The sequence below is a fragment of the Puma concolor genome, chromosome C1, assembly GCF_028749965.1.
Source record: "Puma concolor isolate L17-30 chromosome C1, mPumCon1.1.hap2, whole genome shotgun sequence".
In the NCBI taxonomy this organism is placed as follows: domain Eukaryota; kingdom Metazoa; phylum Chordata; class Mammalia; order Carnivora; family Felidae; genus Puma; species Puma concolor.
The window spans coordinates 41,849,438-41,870,836 of NC_141674.1; the positions used below are offsets into that span (position 1 = coordinate 41,849,438).

Below are 21,399 nucleotides of genomic sequence, written 5' to 3' on the forward strand. Positions count from 1 at the left end.
TTGTCAGCATCTGGTCTCCATGAAACTAAGGAGCCTATGTGATACTTACACTAAAAACTAATATAATAATCTAAGTTTTTTTTAACTCAGAATTTCTGTTAAAGAATAAGAAAAGTATGGTGGTAGACAAAGGGGACTACCCTAGGTCCTGAAAGTCAGACCTGGACTTTATCACCAACATCTTTGAAACCCCCTGCAGTACCTAGCAGAATATTTTGTACCCAGTAGGTATTCAAAATGTTTATAATGAAATCATGGCCTGCTGCTCCAAGTTCTTGATTTTGTTGCCCCACTGGATAAACACTAAGGCCTGGGGAGTATGATTTACTTATGTGATCAATTGTTTAAATATGAGATGAAAGAGAAAGTATAAAGGTATGGCCCTATTATGTACTAAATTGTGTCCATCCAAAATTCATATGTTAAAGCCCTAACTCCCAGTGTGACTGTATTTAGAGATAGGGCCTTTCAGGAGGGAGTTAAAGTTAAATGAGGTCATAAGGGTGGGGCCCTAATCCAATATGACTGATATCCTAATGCAGAAAGACAGACTCCAAGGGATATATGTAACAGAGAAAAGGCCACGTGAGGACATGATGAGAAATTGGCCATCTGAAAGCCACAGAGAGAGGCCTCAGGGAAAACTAAACATGCTAACATTTGATCTTGGACTTATAGCCTGTAGAAAATAAGAAGATAAATTTCTGTTTAAGCCACCCAGTTTGTTCTAGTTTGTTATAGCAGCCCTAGCAGACTAAAGTACTTTATTCTAGTTTTTAAAATTTTTTAAATGTTTATTTACTTTTGAGAGAGAATCAAAGACAGAGTGCCAGTGGGGGAGGGGCAGAGAGAGAAGAAGACACAGAATCTGAAGCAGGCTCCAGGCTCTGAGCTGTCAGCACAGAGCCCAATGAGGGGCTAGAACTCAGGGACCACGAGGTCATGACTTGAGCCGAAGTTGGACACTTACCCGACTGAGCCACCCAGGCGTCTCAGACATTATTCTACTTTCTAATGAGAGCAGAATTTCCCCAAAGTGTGTTCAGTAGAACTTCAGCAGAGTATTAATGGAGGTCTAGAAAAGAGATTATTCAATAGTCAAATAAACTTGAGAAACATAAGGTTGAACAAATTAAAGCTGATTCTCAGGATCTTTAATTTGCTAACATATTCTGATTCTCCAAGAGGACGAAATAGTATGTAGCATTTCCAAACTTGCTTGACCATAGAAACACCTTCTTTTTTTGAGGAGGGAGGGGGCAGATAGCAGTCTTACAAGACCAGTATTTTGTGGGAAACAATTTGGAAAATACGTATTTATGGTTTTGGCTGGCTGGCTCAGTCTAGGGAGCATGCAACTCTTGATCTCAGGGTTGTGAGTTTGAGCCACACACTGAGTATAGAAATTACTTAAAAATAAAATCTTTAAAAAAAAAAAAGAAAGAAAAGGAAAAGAAAATACTTATTTTGGGGGCGCCTGGGTGGCGCAGTCGGTTAAGCGTCCGACTTCAGCCAGGTCACGATCTCGCGGTCCGGGAGTTCGAGCCCCGCGTCGGGCTCTGGGCTGATGGCTCAGAGCCTGGAGCCTGTTTCCGATTCTGTGTCTCCCTCTCTCTCTGCCCCTCCCCCGTTCATGCTCTGTCTCTCTCTGTCCCAAAAATAAATAAATGTTGAAAAAAAAAATTAAAAAAAAAAAAGAAAATACTTATTTTAGTTTTGTTTTTCTTATCCTGATCAGCCTGTTCTTAACTGTCCCACTACCACCATTAGGATCTAGACAGATATTCAATAACCTTGGAGAAGGGAGTATGGGTCTGTTTCAAATGAATTATTCCCAGAATGGGGAATGACCCTCCATGGAGGTCTGCCAAGTTTGTTCCTTTAATGACCAACCCAGAGTAAGAAGTGGTAATGACCAAACCCAAAGGAAGAATAGTTAAAAGAGAAGGGCTAAAATCGAACCTGATTTTCTATAAGGAAGTCAAACTGCACTGGCAACCAAGACCTTTGTAAATACTTCTTGTTTTTTATTCTTTTTGTATTTCCCTAAAATCGTTGGTAATAAAATCCTTTACCAAAAAAGTGCAAAAAACAAACAAAAAAAAACCCTCTTTGATCTTGCAGTCTGAAAAAGAAGAAAGATGAAGAGAGAGTGTATCTAATTCTGTAGTCGGATTGAGAAAAGGATGAGGTGGAGGGGTGACAGAATATTCCAAACACAGAGTGTGCGGTGGTAACCACCAAGAAGAGAGAAAAGGAAACAGCATCTGTGGTGCTTGTAGCAAGGAAGGCAGAATAAATGAAGCTCTCTTTGGCTTGTGCAATGGGATTTAGAGGGTTTTTTTTTAAGTTTATTTATTTATTTTGAGAAAGGGAGAAGACAATCGCAAGCAGGCCCTGTGGTGTCAGCGTAGAGCCAGATGCAGGGCTTGAACTCACGAACGGTGAGATCATGATATGAGCCAAAACCAAGAGTTGGTTGCTTAACTGGCTAAGCCACCCAGGTGTCCTGGGATTTAGAGTTAAAAAAAAAAAAAGTGTGAGTGAAGATTTCTTGACTCTATCATGGATGGGCGTATCCTGGGCCAAAGTTAGATATCCATTGGGCCAGTATTTAACACATATTTATTTAGTACTTAATGTCTCAATACCATTCTAGCAAAGAAACAAGGCAAAAATGCCTTCCCAATCTTTCATCCTGATGAGAGTTTATTATATTTTATTTTTGTTATAAGATATATCATACATACAAAAGTTATCTACAACATATGGGATCATATTAAAGAGTAATCATAGAACAAATACACATCTACAAACCGCCAAATTTAAGAAATAGAATACTACCAGTACATAATGAGTTCTTCATCTGGCTTTTTATATCATGTTTCCCTCCTGCAACACACACAGAGTAATTACTATCCTGAATTTTGTGTTAATAATTTCTTTGCTTTTCTTTATAAGTTTTTTCACACCATCTGTACATCCCTAAACATGATTGTATCAGTCAGGGTCCTGGCAGAAAACATATGACACACTCAAATTAGGATATAAGGAGGCAGGATATTGTAAGAATATAGGATATTGTAGGAATACTATAGGATACTATCTGGAAGCTAGTAACAGTGCTCTTTACCACCACAGGATTGAAGGGGGAGAGGAGAGAGTAGCTACCAAAAGTAAAAAATGGTGGGCTGTGTGAAAAGGGTCACTTGATAGGAGTTGCGACCTTGAGAGGAGAGAATCCAACCAGCTCACACAACCCACAGTGAGAGTACCAGAGAATAAATACCCAGCGTCACTCTCCTCCAGTTCTCCAATCCTTTGCTGGTGCCTACCATCAGCCAAACCTAACCATAAGGCAGGAGTCAAAGAGCCCTTTGATCCAGTCTGTGCAACTTAGCTTCCTGGAAATAGAAGTGTGGAGAGTGAATCTGGAGGGGCAAACTGAAGATACCCTAAGTATGTTGCTTATTTTGCCTTTTTAAGTTTACATAAATGGAGTCATACAGTATGTATTCTTCTGTGACTTGCCCTTTCTGTTTATACATTAGAGAGTTCACGTGTGTAGATGTAGTTCATTCATATTCAGTTCTGTGTGGTATCCCATTGTATAAATCTACTACAATATATTTATCCATTCTACAGATGATGGGCATTTGGATTGTTTCCAGCTTTTTGTTTTCACAAACAATGTGGCTGTGGATATTCCTATGTGTATCTCTTGGTGTGCAAATGCAAGAATATGTATATGTATATGGAATTTCTGGGTAATAGGATGTGTACAAGTTAAACTTTGATAATACCAAACTATTTTCCAAAGTCACAGTAATTGACACTCCAACTAGCATTAAATGAAGGTTCCTGTCACTCGACCATCTCACCAGTACTATTACTACCAGACTTGCTAATTTTTATCAGTCTGATAGGTGGGAAATAGTATCTTATCGTGGTTCTAATTTACATTTCCTTGTTTCTAACAAACGAACATCTTTTTACATGCTTACATGCCATATATATGATTATTTTTTCTTTTGCTCATTTGTCAGTCGTATGTGTTATAAATATCATCTCTCCATTAGTGCCTTGTTTTTTCACTTTGTTTTTTCACATTGTATTTTTCAGTGCACAGAAGTTGTTAATTTTAACATAATTGAATTTATACTTTTTTCCCTTCATGTAAAATCTTTGGTTCCCCTTTAAGAAATCCTTCTCTACCTTGAGGTCATAAAAATATTTCCTATTCTCTCTTCTAAAAGGTCCATCATTTTACATTATACTATAAGTTTTAAGTCTTTCAGAGTTAAGTCTTTTTTTTGAGAGAGAGAGAGAGAGAGAGGAACAGAGAGAGAGAGAGAGAATCGAAAGCAGGCCAGGCCTAGTCCAAAGCCCAAGTGGGGCTCCCTGAGGCAAAATCAAGAGTTGGACACTTAACCAGATGAGCCAACCGAGGTGCCCCCATAGATAAGTCTGGAACTGATACTTGTGTATGGTTTAAGACAGGCATCTGATTTAATTTTTTCCATACAGATAACCAATTATTGAATAGTCCATTTCTTTCCAACTGGCTGCAAATGCTTTCTGTGATAACATTTTTACTTCAATATATGTATTAGTTTTTTTCCTGGATTCTCTATATATTCTGCTAGACTGACACAGTGCCTGAGAGTCTGTATATTCTTAGGAACTTCAGCTCCTGAAGTCTTACTTGGTATTAGCTCCTCTGGAGAAATTAATACTTGGCTTAATGCCAAGATTTTTCAGATTATCTCAACAGGAGAATAGTTTATTAGTATCTATCAGGATCTGAGAGTGTGGTCACTTTAATGTTGGAGTAAGACAGAACAGGATCTAAGGCAACATGAAGACTCTGGTTACCTGAAATGTGCCCTTTGCAAAGGGGAGCAAATGAAGGAAGATACAGAGGGGTGAGCCTGATCCTAGTAGCTAAGGAATATTTATGCAGATCTAATCTGCCAGGATGAGCAAGTTTATGGAGCAGAAGTATTTCTAGAACCATATTTTCAATATATGTAAAGAAATCTGCTTATGTGAATATATATATATATATATATATAATGTTTTATATAGATAGATGTTGAAAAATAGCTACTCATATTTTTAGAGCTGTTCTTTTAAAGTCAGTTAATTGAGTCATGCATAGATAACCCAAGTATTTAATTTAGACAATTATCAGTTGATTCACAGGCATCCTCTATATCCACCCTGACAGACAAGAAGACATCATTAAGGAAAGCATAGAGGCTTCCCTTTCAATAGGCAAAATTGTGATCCAGGCAGTTCTTGCAAAAGCTGGAACCTTGGAAACACAGCTCCCCATAGGTGCCTGATAGTGGACTCTGGATATTACAGCCCACTTATCCTCAAAGAAAAACAGGGGGAAAGGGTTCTCTAACTTAAGCAGACCATAGAAATATTAGGAAAGGATTTAAATAAGACCTTTGGTTGGGGCGCCTGGGTGGCGCAGTCAGTTAAGCGTCCGACTTCAGCCAGGTCACGATCTCACGGTCCGTGAGTTCGAGCCCTGCGTCAGGCTCTGGGCTGATGGCTCAGAGCCTGGAGCCTGTTTCCAATTCTGTGTCTCCCTCTCTCTCTGCCCCTCCCCCGTTCATGCTCTGTCTCTCTCTGTCCCAAAAATAAATAAATAAACGTTGAAAAAAAATAAATAAATAAGACCTTTGGCCATGAAGGGCTTTAAACTTGTGGCCACCTGAACAAACATTTCCTTTGTCTGCCCCCTCCAGAACTAGCTTGGCTGTGATTTCTCCATGCTCTCAACACCCTTCCAAAATACCACCACCACCACCCACCCTTCAGCTAAAAATCTAAGATATCAGCAACTGCCTTGTCCAGGAATCATCCCATCTGTTCAGAATGAGCATCCAATTCCCTTCATTTAGCAAATGGCCATTGGATATCCTTAAAGTACTGGCACCTGTGGGAATCAGGGGATTGAGAGAGAAATAAAACCCTCTTCCCTGACCTCCAGGAGCTCACTCTTTAGTGGTGACAAAGAGAAACTGGCTGAGCACCAGAACAAGTTTATTTCTTAACGAATGCCCCAGTAGTGTTCCATAAAGCACAGGTGGAACTACCAAAGCCAGAGGTGTCTGAAACGTAAGCAGTTGAGAGAAATCCTTTCCTCTGCTTCTGTCATCACTGGAAGGTGTTGCTTTGGGTTTATCCCATGTTATGTGATGGGAGCTGGGTCTCCAGCATCTCCACCTGTGCTTGCCACTAGTATGAATTCCTGACCAGGCTTCAGAAGCTCTTCAGGATGTAAAGGAAGACAACCCCCCATCCCAGTGTTACAGTCAGTCAAGAATTACCTTGCTCCTTACTACTTTATAAATAGACCCTTGTAGCCATTGCCCTGGCACAAGCCTGCCCACAGGAGGACAAATAAGACGCAAATTTCAGTATCACTGCCTCACAGACCCTAAACTACTATTCTCTTTCAATACTGTCTTGATTTTTGAGTCAGACCAGTGGCTCTATCTCTTTCCATTATCTTGGTGATTTTTTTCATTCAAAAAGGATTTATATTAGGAGACAATATAGTATTGTGGTTAAGAGCAAGGACTCTGGGGTTTCAATCCCTGCTCTGCATTACTAATGGTGTGGATTTAGGAAAATTAAATATCCTCTCTATCTACTCATCTATAAAATGGGGATGATAATAGTATCTACTTCATAAGGATATTAATGAAACCTATCTAGGGGCAGGTTTACCTGGCTGGCTCTGTTGGTGGAGCATGAGACTCTTCACCTCGGGGTTGTTAAGTTCAAGCCCCACGTTGGGTGTAGAGATTACTTAAATATAAAATCTTGGTGCGCCTGGGTGGCTCAGTGGGTTAAGAGTCCAACTCTTGGTTTTGGCTCAGGTCATATCTCCTGGTTTCAAGAGTTCAAGCCCCGCATCTGGCTCTGCACTGGCAGGATGTAGCCTGCTTGAGATTCTCTCTCCCTCTCTCTGCCCCTCCCCCACTCATGCTGTCTCTCTCAAAATAAACTTAATTAAAATTTTTTTAATTAAAAAAATAAAATAAAATCTTAAAAAAGAAACTATCTAATAAAGTTGTGAAGATTAACTTGATGTGTATGGAAAGGGCTTAGAATAGAGTAAGCACAATATAAGTGCTAGCTAGTATTGACTATCACCTATGTGCCAGGTTACAAAGTAAGCTCTCATATTAATGCCTTTAATCCTCACAATAACCCTATGAGGTTGGTACATTTTACAAATTAGAGGTTTATAACAGAGGTTTTAAGTAAAATAGAAGTAAAGTAACTTGCCAAAGGCTCTGAGCCTACAACAGTGAACACAACAGGCAAGATCCCTGCTATCATGAAACTTTCATTAAACAAATAAAATAATTTCATCATGATTAATGCAATGAAGAAAATATAACAAGAAGAAGGGGTATGATAGAGTTGGGGTATACTTCTCTGAGCAATGACATCCCAGGGATTCATTGCCCTTCCGTGTCACTGGCCTGTGTTCAAACCACCCTGGTTTACCTCACATTTCACATTTCAAGAACTCTGAATCTTGTTAATGAAACTATTGGAGTCTCATTTCCTTGGTGTAAGTATGTCTCCAGACCCCTTATGCACATTTGCCTACTGCTTGCCTGGTTTATTTCACAGAAAAATATGCTTCTTTCACAGAAACATGTGACAATCAACTCCCACAAGTAACTGGGAAGTTACAGTAGATTTATGGCAAAGGAAAACAAAGGAGGGTGTGGTTTCCTAGAGGAGGTACCTAACTCAGCTTGGGAGCCAGGAGTAAAGACAGCAGCATATGCAGAGGCTCAGATCTAAAGTGTGCCCCCATCCTCTTCTCAAACCAGGGATAGATGGCCTCTCATTTTACTGTCAGGCCTCACTCTCTCTATGAATTACTGCCGTTTGAAAATAATTTATTCTCTGTGTGCAAGTGAAGGTAACAGACACTTCCAGGATACTCTTAGGTAGTAATACCCATGAGGAGGCCCATATATTTCTGCTGGGATCCCTTAAGTACCTGAGTTGTCCATGTCTTCTACCAGAACAGGGGTGTAGGAAAACCTTTTTCTCAGGGTAGCTGCTAGCTCACATAGCACCTGTATTAGTTTCCCAAGGATGCTGTAACAAAGTACCACAAGCTGGGGGGCTTAAAACAGTAGAAGTATATTCTCTTTTATAGCTCTGGAAGCTGGAAGTCCAAAATCAAGGTGTTGGGAGCATTGGTTTCATCTGAAGGCTTTGAGGCAGAATCTGTGTTGTGCTTCTCTCCTAAGCTTCTGGTGGCTGCCTGCAAAATCCTCATTTAGTCCTTGCTGTCCTCCGTGGCAAGGAAGACCCTATTGAGTCATATATATTGACTCTGCTCTGCACTCAGCTGGCTGCCTCAAGTCTGCACCCCCATCCCTGCCCACTTTATTCCTTCCATTCCCATATCCTGGGGTTAGAACCCATTTTTTGTTCTCCTCTGTCCAGTCTTTTTTGATGTCTTTTGTGCAGTGATCTGATTCTGTATCGCCTGTGAATAGCTAGTATGTTTGCCTCCCTTCTTTTCTCTTCTAGAAAAAGCACCTTAATTTTCTTTTGGAGCAACCATTCCTTTCCCGCTTTCAGTTCATCTTGTTTGAGTTAGTACTGACTCCTGTCTCCAACTCCACAGATGGAGTTGGACAAGATCTAGGCTTAGCCAATCAGAACATCTCTCTTCCTGGCATAATTGATCCCAGGACTTTTGCCAAAACTATTAAAGCAAAGACTCTCTGTCTGGATGGCTATATTGGTAGGGTAAGCCTGGAGCTGACTGAGAATGAAGCCAACCCAGAGAATCCTGATAAAATAATTTAATCACCCAGTTCCAGATGGGCCTGAAGCTAAATATACCACTGGACTTTATAGCAACATGAGCTAACAAATTCCCCTCCCACCATGACCTCTTTTTTTCCCTTGTGATTATTTAAAATTCGGATATGTCACTTATAACCAAAGAATCTTGACTGAATGCAGCATCTGACACTTCTGTCACCCCTGCTCTGCATTTCCACAGCTCTGCATCCTCTCTGGCCCACCAGCGTGTCCATGTCTGAGTCCTGACAGATGAGTAGGAGCTAACCAGGCTGAAGAAAGGGAAAGGGTTCCCCTACCACACTGTAGTGTCAATGGGTGAAGAACTGGACTGAATTTGCTGTCTTGTTAGACTAGCTTTGGGGGGTTGGCAGGTAGGGAGTGGGTTCTGCTGTTTTCAGAAGCCGTCAATTCTGTCTGCAGTTTGTTTCATTTTCTTGTGGGCTCACCACTTTCTCTCCAGCTCAGTAGCTTTGCTTCCACATGCTGTCCAGCAGTATAGCCTAAACCTTTGTTGGGGTGCACACTGCTCCTTGTGATTCTCTGCATCCTCTACATCAGCCAGTATAGAGCCAGGACTCACAGGGTCTCCAGAAGTACAAGCTGATTGGCTGTCCTTGACCTCTTACAGTGCCAGTCCTTCCACCTTGAAACCTTCCCCGACAGTTATAGCCCATCCTGATTTCCCCCTATCCTGAGTCCATCAAGAACCACTAACTTGTGGCTTTCATTGCATTGGTGTTGGACCTGTTTTCCCAGTTCCATTCTAAGATCTTAGAAGTCTACCCCCGAAGTTCTTAGCACAAACCCAGGGAAGAGTCACTCCATAAATGATGTATAGTTCAGATGAGCTTTAATGTACATACCACCACTGCCATTACAATAAGGATAGGAAATATATTAAAATAAGCCAGTTTGTATCAATAAAACATATCAACACAGAACAGGGAGGCAGCACAGATATTTGCAAATGGGATCTTCCTTTTTGTTACTGTGTATACATATGTGTGTGTGGGTGTGTGTGTTCACATTTGTACAAACTCACAATACCACCTACCATTTCATATATTTCATATACCACTGAGAATAGATGTCAGTATACAGAACATAGGAAGAATAAAAAAACATGAAAGCATCTGCTTAGCTAGAATCTTACAGGGAGAGTTATGAGTTATTATTCCTTTTTCTGCTCAGTCCTATAGAAGGAGAACTCCAATTTTTGCTAATTGCTCCTCCTGAGGAATTCTGCTCAGCCTATTATGGCACATCTCCTAGGCTGGCATGAGACCAGCCCAGTCCCTGGTTGAATAAATTAGAAAGAGCAACTGGGGGAGTTGAAGCTGGTGTGCAAATTAAGATGACATTTCTCTGTGTGACTGCCAAGACCATCAGTGTCTCGCCCCACGATATGAGGAATGCCTCTGCTCTAAACTTTCATTGTATTAAGGGCGGTATGTCCTCTCCTTCCTTCTCTCCCACAAGCAGAGAGGAAGCCAGTTGTACATACATTGATGAAAATAGGCAGGATTCAGGATCAGGACTGCCTACTCCTTGGGGCAGACTCTACCTTGTTCTGAGACCAACTCCTAAGCCATTTGCTGCCTTCTTTATGTAGTCTTGAGCAGGTTGTTTCACTGATGCAGGCCTCAGTTTTCCTTATCTGAATACCGGGAATAATAAAACCCACACCACAGGGTGTGTCAAAGACCATTGAAGCTTCAACGAGAAAGTGCTTTGAGAACTGTAAAGTGCTGAACACACAATCGATGATTTCTGTTATAATATACTAATCATAGTAAAATGGACTCTACTGTCTGCCCCTCCTGGGCCCCAACCCCATCCACAGGTCACTGCTCTGTTCATCTAATCTCAGCATGCACTGGCTGATTCTCTTTGACTGATGTTAGCATCTGGAAGTTTCTCTGTGGCCAACTAAACCTCTAGGTGTAAGGCATGTTGACCCTGATATTTCTGTGTGAGGTTAGTTTCCTGGGACCAAAATGTGGGGGAAAAGGGGGAAATTGGTAGAGGTGGAAGGGACACTTGGAAATGACTCTGGAAGGGGTAGGCTCAGTTTTATTCTGGGATGAATGCTGCTTACTTCCACCCCCTTGCAGTGAGTGGCTCTGTCTTATATGTCCACAACATTTCACAGTTTCTAAAATGCACTTTTGACTCTCACAAAAGTGAGATTATTAATCTCATTTTATAGATGAAAATATGTTTGTCCAAGGTTACACAGCTAGTATGTTGCCGTGCTCAAATCCAGGTCTTTCAGAATCCTGGTTTTCTGAGTGCTGGGGGGCTTTTTATTTTTTGTCTTTAAGTAAACTCTATCCCCAATGTGGAGCTCAAACTCATGACCCCAAAATCAAGAGTCACATGCTTTACTGACTGAGCCAGCCAGGTAATCCTCGGTGGGACATCTTTTGACAAAGGCTCCAGAAAACACTGCCTGATTGGAATGACCTTGTGTAGTACAGCAGTCAACACTACATGCTCAGCACCTACTATGAGTGTCAGGCACTGCACTAAGGGCTTTACACTCATTCTTACATTTAATCCTCTCAACAACGTCTTGCAGTAGATATTCTTCCATTTACATATGAAGTAATTGAGGCTCCAAGAGTAATTTTCTTAAAGTCACAAACTATTTAGTGTTGAAGATCCAAGGACTGAACCCAGACCTGTTGGAGTACAAATCTTGAGCTCCTAACCACTTCACCATGCTACTTTCTCAGTCCTCATTCTGGAACTTGACATTTGGAGGGACTGGAAGATAGATGCAGATCTCTTAGCTCTTTAGTTTACAGGCTTCCTGCTGTATGACAGAAATTGTCCTCAGAAAGATCTTACTCAGCTCAGCCTGGCACAGATTTGGTGCTTGATAAATTAATTCCCCCTTGAAGTGGAATGCATTTCTGGCTCTTAAATATGGCTGCCTGGTGTCACTTCTCAAACACATATGTCTGCACTCCATTCTCAACAAATTTCATCAGAGATTCTTGTTGTTCCTCTTCCTCTTGTTAGACTTTAGGAACCCCTAGCCTCGGACAGGTAGGCATGGACCATCCAGATGTATTTAATTGCTAAGATGCTTTCTGGAAGCTTCAGAAGCCAAAGCCACAAGCCTAGGTGAGTGGTGGCGGGGGGGGGGGGGGGGGGGGGGGCGGGGGGTGGAGCGGTGGTCACACAGCCTTGGCTGTTTTCATTGTACCCAAGAAGAAAGAAGGCTTTCATAATGAAAGGATTCCCACCAAAATCCTGTTTGCCACTTGCAGTTCTGACAGAAAAATGTGCCTAAAATCACAGAGCATTAGAGCACCAAGAGGGCCTACAGAAATCATCTGATCCAAACTCATGAAGCCTGGAAATAGAGAGTGACTTAATCAAGGTTGCGCAGCCTACTGGCTTTATCCCGGTCCATTGGCAAAAACCAGGAAGAGATGCATCAGAATCTGAAGGGAGCTGGGAATCCTAATCACACGCCTCAGGGACTTGCTGACATTTACTTTGCCAGACATTAGTATTTCTATGGCATGATTTTGTACCAAGCAAAAGAAACTCTTACTCAAGTCTCCCAGAGATTTCCTATTTGGGTATTTGCTATTTGGCCACTTCAAAATGATAGAAGGAAGCAGACAAAACATATCACACAACTCAGTCCAGTCAATGGTATTCTGTCAAGATGGTAGGTGTCACTGAGTTGGCAGACATAGGAACAGATGTGGAGAAAGAGCAGCAGCAGCATTCACTGTTTTGTCTAGCTTCTGCCCCTGGGAAGCCAGACTCTGCGTGGACAGTGACCTAACCATAGGAAACTTTGTGCTGTCATCAGTGTTTGTGGAGAACTACTTCTCACCATGAGAAATCCCTCTTCCTCTTACATTCAGATACATGAAGAGAAAATGGGGCAGAAAGTAGGTTTTAGTTTGAGATTATACAAAGTCTTCATCAGAAAGCCCACAGAAGTGCGATTTTTCTGAAAGACTCAGTGTTTAAAAATTAGAATTATTGCACTTGGAGCTAGAAGTATGCATAAAGGAGAAAACTGAGAACCAAAGAGAGGACAATGTATTTTTGGTTGTTAAGAACCTAACTCCAATGAGCAAAACTAAATCGGGGCTTTATTAGAAACACATACTGAATTGTCTAATAGAATCAAAGGAAGATGTGACCTGCCAAACCTCAAGAAGCCAGAAGCACAGCTGGGAAGGCCCCAGGACACACTTTCTCATCTCATGCCTATGGTTCTGTCTGCATGATGGCCTCATTTTCTCCTGCCACAGATCAGCACTCTACACGTGGGTTAAGGATCGGTCATTATAGTTTTAGAGCAAACGTCTTCATAATATTTGTCAGAAAAAAAATATTGGAATATTTGGAATAAAATAGCTCCAATTATTTCTTTTTAAATCCTAGGGAAGAATTCTGCTTGGCCTTGCTTGATCACATGCCCCCTTTACTGACAGTCTTTACTAATCACCTGGTTTGGATGAAGGAGCAGTATTACTACAAAAGAAGAGATTGCTTTTCCAGAAGAAATACTGGGGAGAAGTGATAGCTGGCTATTACAAGAAATGATTTACCAGGGATCCTACAGTAAGTTAGGGCAGATTCAGGACTAGAAAGAGAATTGATAAAATAATTATTAATGGGGCACCTGGGTGGCTCAGTTGATTAAGCGTCTGACTTTGGGCCAGGTCATGATCTCATGGTTTGTGGGTTCAAGCCCCACGTCAGGCTCTGTGCTGACAGCTCAGAGCCTGGAACCTGCTTTGGATTCTGTATCTTCCTCTCTTTCTGATTCTCTCTCTCTCTCTCTCTCAAAAATAAATATTTAAAAAATTAAAATAATTATTAATAATAATGGAAGTTTCTGGATTCTTTTTATGTGTGGTATTAAAATAAACCCCCATGCTTTGAGCTGTTCATTTATTTACATTTTTAAAATATTTGTGTTGTGTGGAGGATGGACTGTAGAGGAGCATGTGTGGACTAGGTAAACTGGTTAGAAGCTTTGTGGTAGCTATCTAGGGGAGAAATGGCATGGACCAACATCATGGTAATGGAATTGGAGAAAAGTAGGCAGACTTGAGATATATTTTAGAGATAAAATCATAGGACTTGTTGCTGGCTGTGGACAGTAAGAAAAAGAAAAATAAGGAGTTAAGAATATCAAGGTTTCTGTGAAGAGTGGGGTTGAAACAAATTTGGGGCAGAATTAAGAGTTCCAGTGTGGACATGTTAAGTTTGAGCTATGGAGATGTCTACTGGGCACTTATGTACACATGTCATTACCAAATACTTGGCATCTAAAGCTGCAGAACTAGATGAGGGCTTCAAGGAAGATAGTACAGCTACAGCAGGGGACTCAACTATTATTTCTTTTTAAGATTTTGTTTTTATGTAATCTCTACACCCAGTATGGGGTTTGAACTTACAACCCCGAGATCAAGAGTTGCATGCTCTACTAACTGAGCAAGCCAGGTGCCCCTCAACTGTTCTTCGAATAATCCTTTTTGCATATAATGAATCCTTCTGCTGGGCTTCCAGCCAGGAATCTCAGATGGGAATCACAACCATTATTACCGTTAATCCCATAGAATGAGAAGCCAGATTCATCCTCCAGGGAGCAGTTAAGAAGTAATAAAATGAACGGTGAAATATGCTTCAAAACCCCATGCAGATGTGTTGTCATTCCTCCAGAGTAGACCCTTCGGACAACCAAACAAATGGTGAGATTGCCCTGCTGTAAACAATTTTGACATTTCTCTTTGGGGATAGCAGGTTTTAAGACCTAGGGAAATTTACCAGACTTGGTTTCATAAGACTTAGTGTTGCTTTCTTTGGTGGGTTGAAAAAATAGCCAAAGTATTTTGCAGCTCTTCCTATCAAGAGATGGCATCTCTTTCTCCACACCTTATACGTGATTTGTATTAGTGGGACATTAGCGAACATGATACAGAAGCTTGAAAAGTACTTCTGCATTGGAGCTTGCCTTCTCATGCTGCTGGAAAAACTTCTGCCACCATGTGAACAAGCCTGGGCAGCCTTCTGGAAGATGAAAACACATGCAGAGACATCAACCACCCTAGTCATGTCAGCTGGGACCCCAGGCATGTGAGTGAATTCATTCTAGGCCATCCAACCTCAGCAGGGAGAAACACCCAGCCAACCCATGGAATCATAAGAAATAATAAATGTTTGTTGTTTCAAGTCACTAAGTTTTGTAGTGGTTTGTTATGTCCCTCAGAAGACAATAATTAGCTCTGAACCAGGCATCTAAAGATATTTTGCAAGTACAGATATTCTTTCTCTCACCATTACTCTTTTGGAGGATTTGTGTTTGATCAATCATCAAAGGTTTGAACTGAAAGATGAAAGCTTGAGGAATGTAAAGCAATGGCCAGTGGGTAATGGAGGTGTTTGGGGATCAGTGGAGTCTTCCTAGGATTCCCGAAACAGCTCCACAAATATGATTCAAGTTTTCCAGTTGTGTTCTCATAGAATGATGTATCTTTCCTTCAGAGCACTTTGTAATTATATCTGGGTATTTTACAATGTCTAGACTAAACCACAAGCTACTAGACTATAAGCTTCATGAAGGCAAGGATTGTGTTTAATTTGCCATTGATTATATTCTGGCATATACTAGACACTAATTTATTGAATGAGTAAATATGAATGAATAAATTTGAGTTTTGGGGATCCAGGCCTTCAAAAACATCACTTAACAATATTCACGTCTCATGGGCCAGTCTCTTGCATGCACTCCCAGGCATAGGCTGATCCTCCAACTGTGGCAGGTAATCAGGGGTAGTAGAGATGCAGAATCTGAAATCAGTGAGATTCCAGGACACCGATTATTCTAATTCCTTCTTACCCCAAACTATTGGCAAACAAAATCAGACAAACATTCCTCAAGACACTCTAGAAAACTTGACACCCAAGCAAAGAGCTTTGGAGCGGCAGGTGATGTGAATGGGAAAGTCAGGTCTGGAGGATATTCATATCATTCTGTGGACATTACAAGGCTGCACTCACAAAGTAATTGTGAGAGCAAAGGATTCTCAGAGATAATTAAACAATCTCAATTGGGACATTGGAGTCGGTCACTACTACTACTCTTCAGACACAACTTCAAGAGAAAAATTGAATGAAAATGAGTCAGACAGAGGTGAATTCAAATGACACTACCAAGTGACTTAAACATGTTAACTTTCCCAGGGCTATGTTTCCTTGACTGCCAAATTGGGATAATATTTTAGAAACAGCACATCCATTAGACTATAGGTACCTTGTAGGCAGGCATAATTTGTTTCCATATATATTTATCTAGTGTTTAACAGTGCCAGACTCACAGTAGATACAGAATAGGTAAACTTCTACCTAGAGATAACCCAAGATCTAGTCCTGACTCTATCACTAATACACTCTCAGAGTGACCTTAGGAAATTTCCTTTTCCCAGGACTGCAACCTTCCTCTTTGTAAAATGGGAAGCCTGGACAAGCTTTTCTCTAAACTCCTTCCAGATCTAATATTTGAATCTGTGGCCATTTAGTACAGTCTACCCCATTGCTGCTCCCAGAAGTTAATTAATGCTACAGACTGAGGAGACAATAAGTCACGAATCACTTTGTATTTACAGATACACATGCATTTAAAACAGATTCTGTAAATAGCTATGATACTGTATTGCACATTTGGCCTACTTTTGCCTCTTTTGAGGCCAAGAGGTTTTTGTTTGTTTGTTTGTTTGTTTGTTTGTTTGTTTAGTCTTCCTTTATTTGGATTGTTAAGCAAGATGAAAACCGGGACAAGTTGCCACTAACACATATTATGCAGCTTGAACCTTGGTGGCTAGTTGCACTATTACTGTGATTGATAAACATTGCACTGTAATCGGCTGGAAGCTCCTGGCTTCCATGTGGCAGAAATGAGGTCACAGAACAGGTCTGGGGGACTGCCATCTAGCAAGCAGCTCTGTTGGTCTGTTGCCCAGTAGGTTTGCCATTATCACATTTAACTCTTGATTCTATCTGTTGTGAAGATGATTGCTCTCTTAAACTAGCTCCTGAGTTTTAAAGAATTTAACTATTTTTAAGTAGAAATTTCACTATTTGCCTGGATATCCAGTATGAGAGAAAAGATTGTTGGATATATGTACTAAAATATCCAAAGGTCACGAGGAGCTCAGTTTGAAATCCTAGTACTAGGGTAGATGGGTGTTACTGCTCAGAAAAATAGTGATTATACCTGACCTGTATTGACTTAGCAGTATAAAAAGCACATCAAGAATCACTGCCTGTAAAGGGATCACATTTGTCCATGGTTGAAGAAGTTAATCAAGTCACTCCTGCAAAATGCCCCATTGCTGGAGGCTGCTTAAAGCATTGCTTGAGAGGTAGATAAGAATTTCCTGACAGAGACAGATACAGGGACTTGGTCCTGAAAAACACGGGACAATTTTCGCTCAGGCCCTTGGGACCTGATTGCCTCAGAGACTGACTCCTTTCCAGAAGCATTAGATATCCATCATCTTGGATTAGTCTTAATAGTTGAGTAATTTGTTAACAGATTAGAGACATAAGTCTTTTCTCCAGTGGACTCTGAATCTGATGGCCTTGGGATTGAATCCTAACAGGGCTCTAATACTTGCTAGCTGTATCATCTTGGTCAAGTGTCTTAACCTTTTTGGGTCATAGTTTATCTATAAAAAATATCATATAGAATGTGATAAAGAGCACAAACCTTAGAACCTACTGCCTGGATTTGAACCCCAGCTCTACTATTTACTCATTATGTGACCTTAGGCAAGCTAAAGAACTTTTTTGTATCTTACTTAACCTCATCTTTAAATGAGGTTGACTATAGTGCATCCCTCACAAAGATATTGAGAAGATAAGTTAATATATGTACAGTGCTTGGAACAATGTTTAGTATAGAGTAAGCATGACCTCAGTGTTAGCTACAATGACATTGGGGTGATAATCCTCATCTCTCAGGTTCATTTTGCAGATCAACTGAAATGATAAAAGTGAAAAAAAGAGTCACAGAATTATTAGTGCTAGAAGAGACCTTAAAGATTACCCAAATAACCTCCACATTTTATAAGTGGGAAATCAAGACTCAGAGATGGAGTGATTGGTCCAGAGTCACACTTGATTTAAGGGCAGAGTCCAGGTCTCCTGATTCCAAGTCCAAGTCCAAAAGCTCTATCCTCTGCATCACATCAAAGAAAGCAACATCTCCACGGGGAGGACTCTGGGGGGTCCTCTTATGCAGTCATTGGACCTATGCTAGTTAATGTACTTTCCTAGGATAACAAACTGCATTTGGAATGGACAAAAAACTTGGGACAAAAAACTTCCCCCACCAACTTCTGAGGTGGCATGTTAGTGAAGGGGGAAGTGGGGATTCGGGCTAGGGCTGGGAGGAAAGATTTTTCAAGAATCAGTGCTAGTTCCATGTCATTATTTCAGCTAAAAACCAAACATGTGCCATGTCTAAACAAGCTAGAATCCACTCCATTTGTTTCTGGTGTCAAAGGTTTTCATGTGGTTTTGATTTTGGTTTTGGTTTTTCCTTTTACTCATTATGTGACTAATTAAGCAGCTTTCATTAAGCAGCTTTCCCTAGGAATGGTTTCACATCCTCTCTTCAGTGGAAACTAAGATTTCACTCCCAGGAGGGTGAGTTTGGGATTGGGACCTCTGAGTTCAGTTTTCCCAATTTTTTCAGGGTCATGCCCCCTAGATTTATTCTGCCTTAAATTACATTTCCCAGTTGTACTACTCAGCAGTGATTGAAAGATGGGTTGGAGGAAAGGGCAGTTTGGAGGGAAGACACCATGAAGAACAGCAGAACTATCTGACTTGGAGAAAAGGCAGAGGTCATGATTTCTGTTCTCAAATTATCTGAGGGTGTCAAGGGGCAGAGACTGTGAGGTCTCTGACAGCAGAGCTGGTACAAATGGGGTAAAAAGAGGAAGAAGAATTGCCAGGGCACAGATTTCAGCCTAAAGCAAGGAAAATTTCAATTATGAGAGTTGCCCAAAGATGGTACGGACAACGAGCTCCCATCCCTGCCTAGAAGGTATGCTTTAGAAGAAAGAGATTTGGTTGTGAGGTCTGACAGCCACTTATCAGAGATGTGAAGACTGGAATTGACTAGTCAGACCAGGTAACTCTAAATATTTCAAATTCTGGGAGTCTAAAAAACAAAGACCAATTTCATGGAGTTCCCACAGTTAAGAACCACCTGGAAAGCAGCAAAATCAGAAAGTCATGACCTGTTCCTTTATCTTGCCTGTGATTCTCTTTTCTTTCTCTTTCTCTTTCTTGAGCTCACTCGTCTACTCTTTAATATAGCAGGAACCTTTGACATTTTGCAGGGAATAATCTTTTCTTTTAAATGTATTTCTGGCTTAGCCTTTGCTCCTTCAGCATCATTAGAGAGTCTGAGCTCTCTGGAGATTAGCTCTGGCCTGTCACCACAGCAACTGCCCAGGCTCTGTGGGCATCCATGGTAATAGCCATAGGGCTTTGAGAGGAGCCCCACAGGGAGTCTGATATGAAACAAGCATGTTGTGTATGAGGAGGTTTTCTTTAATAGGATTAGCTGTGTAGATTGGCCTCACTTACCCAGTTGGCCAGGCCTGAAAAGTGTGCATGTGTCAAATTTTGGTCAAAGGAGGAAATCTTATTTTAAAGGCAGAAAAGAGACTCACTCTCCACGTCCCTGAAGTGAATCCCCTTTGTAAGATTGAGTCTTCTTTTGTAAAGTGAACCTTAACCCATGCCATGACCTGGTTGTTGGTTTGGGGCTGGGTGTCTGCAAGGGAGGCCATCTGCAGAGAATTCGAGGGGCATGCTTCCACCTCCACTACAGGCAAAGAACAGCAGCAACTCAGCTTGCTTGGGGCTGGGGGTGGACAGAGTGTAATGCGGGAAGCAGAGTGGGTGTGGGGTCACAAGAAGGGGAAATCGGGAGGGTGGGCCTTGCCTAACATGAGCAGTTCTGCTGCAGCAGCGGTGGGGTGTCTGAGAGACGGGTGTTCTTGGAGGTGCCCAACACAGAGGGGTCTGTGTCCAGCGAATCAGACATCTTGTCACAAATGGCATCTACCAGGCGCTCGAAGGCCTGCCTCACACTGATGTTCTCCTTGGCGCTGGCTTCAAAGAAGTCAAACCCTAAGAAGAGAAGACAGAAAATAGTAAGGATTTTTCCCTTCCTTTGTATGCCCCCTGGCCAGAACACTCCGAATTAATACAGCTGGTGCTAAGGAATGAAGTGAGGAGGCCTAATTCCATGGCAGGGGATTCTGCTTTAAAGAAATGGTACAAGGCAGGGGCATTACCTGCACGGGTTTTACAGTCAGATCCTGGTTCTACCACTGGTCAGCTGTATTATCCCCAGCAAGTCACGTATTCTCTTTATAAATCAAGTCCCTGGTTTATAAATTGTGTTAATTTTACCTAACTCATTAAACAAGATAATGCATGTAAAGTATATAGCCCTGTGCCTGACACAGAGTGGGGGTCACTAGGTGTTTTCTGAAAGAGTGAATACTTCAATATGTGTACACAGCACTTCACAGTGTTCCAATCCATTATTTTTTCTGATCCTCATGTCACCCCTGGGAGGAGGAGTATTTGGGCAGACCCCTCCATTTCACTAGTGCAGACACTGTGGCTTAGAGAAATAAGCTGACTTGCCCAAGATAAATAGAGGCACCAGTTAAAGAAGCCCAAGCTTTGACCTTTTTCACTAGGGCTTTTCCTCCTCTTTCTCTTGCCTTTCAGTCACCTCACAGCCTAGCCCTCTGGGATCTGGAAGGCACCCCAAGATCCACACCAAATAAAGCTTCATTTGCCCTTTCCACCCCGGATCCACTGGCTTATCTCTACTCCATGAGGTTCCTCCTCCCTGAATTCCCCTGGACTTTCTCTATAGCTCTGCCTCCCACACAAACCCAACAGAAGGCACATGGAAGGCTGCACTTGAAGCATAAAATATTCTTGTCTGTTTGGTACCTTGAGATCTTTAGTGACACTTTCTGTGACAAGGAACAGAACTTGATTGTCCCAAGAGACACAAGAAAGTCCCTCCTGATTCAGACAAAGTGGCTACTTCCCAGCTGAGGAATTCTGACCAGGTTGGTGGCAGTTCTTAGAAGTAAAAGCCTCCTTCTCTATAGGTCCCTGACCCAGTCTCCTCCCTCCTATTTGTCCAAGGAACTTCCTCTTTCCTTTCCTTTCAGGTCCATCTTTATTTCTTCTCAAAACTTCTCTCTTCCCTTGTTTTCATGTCTCTCCTTCTTTTCCCTTATGTTCCTCACACTTTCTCCTTTGGATTCTTTATATTTATTGAGCACCCACTATATGTCAGACACGATGCCAGGAGCTTTGGAACTATTATCTTACTGCGGGTAAATATAATCATCTTTAATTTATAAATGAGAAAATGAAGGCTTCAAGAGATTGCATAACTCACACAAGGTCACGGGACTATATTAGTGGAAATTG

At 41.4% G+C, this 21,399-nt stretch overlaps 1 protein-coding gene across 2 annotated transcripts in view; it reads right to left on the bottom strand.

The window, feature by feature from the left end:
* Positions 1–9,704: 9,704 nt before the first annotated feature.
* The window catches only part of RAB3B (RAB3B, member RAS oncogene family), a 72,980-nt gene continuing 61,285 nt past the window's right edge, over positions 9,705–21,399 (bottom strand). For both annotated transcript variants that reach the window (XM_025912555.2, XM_086716960.1), the window contains exon 5: positions 9,705–20,064. In XM_025912555.2, coding sequence (XP_025768340.1) covers positions 19,877–20,064 — 188 coding nt within the window. In that variant the 3' untranslated portion in view covers positions 9,705–19,876. The remainder of the gene's footprint in view (positions 20,065–21,399) is intronic.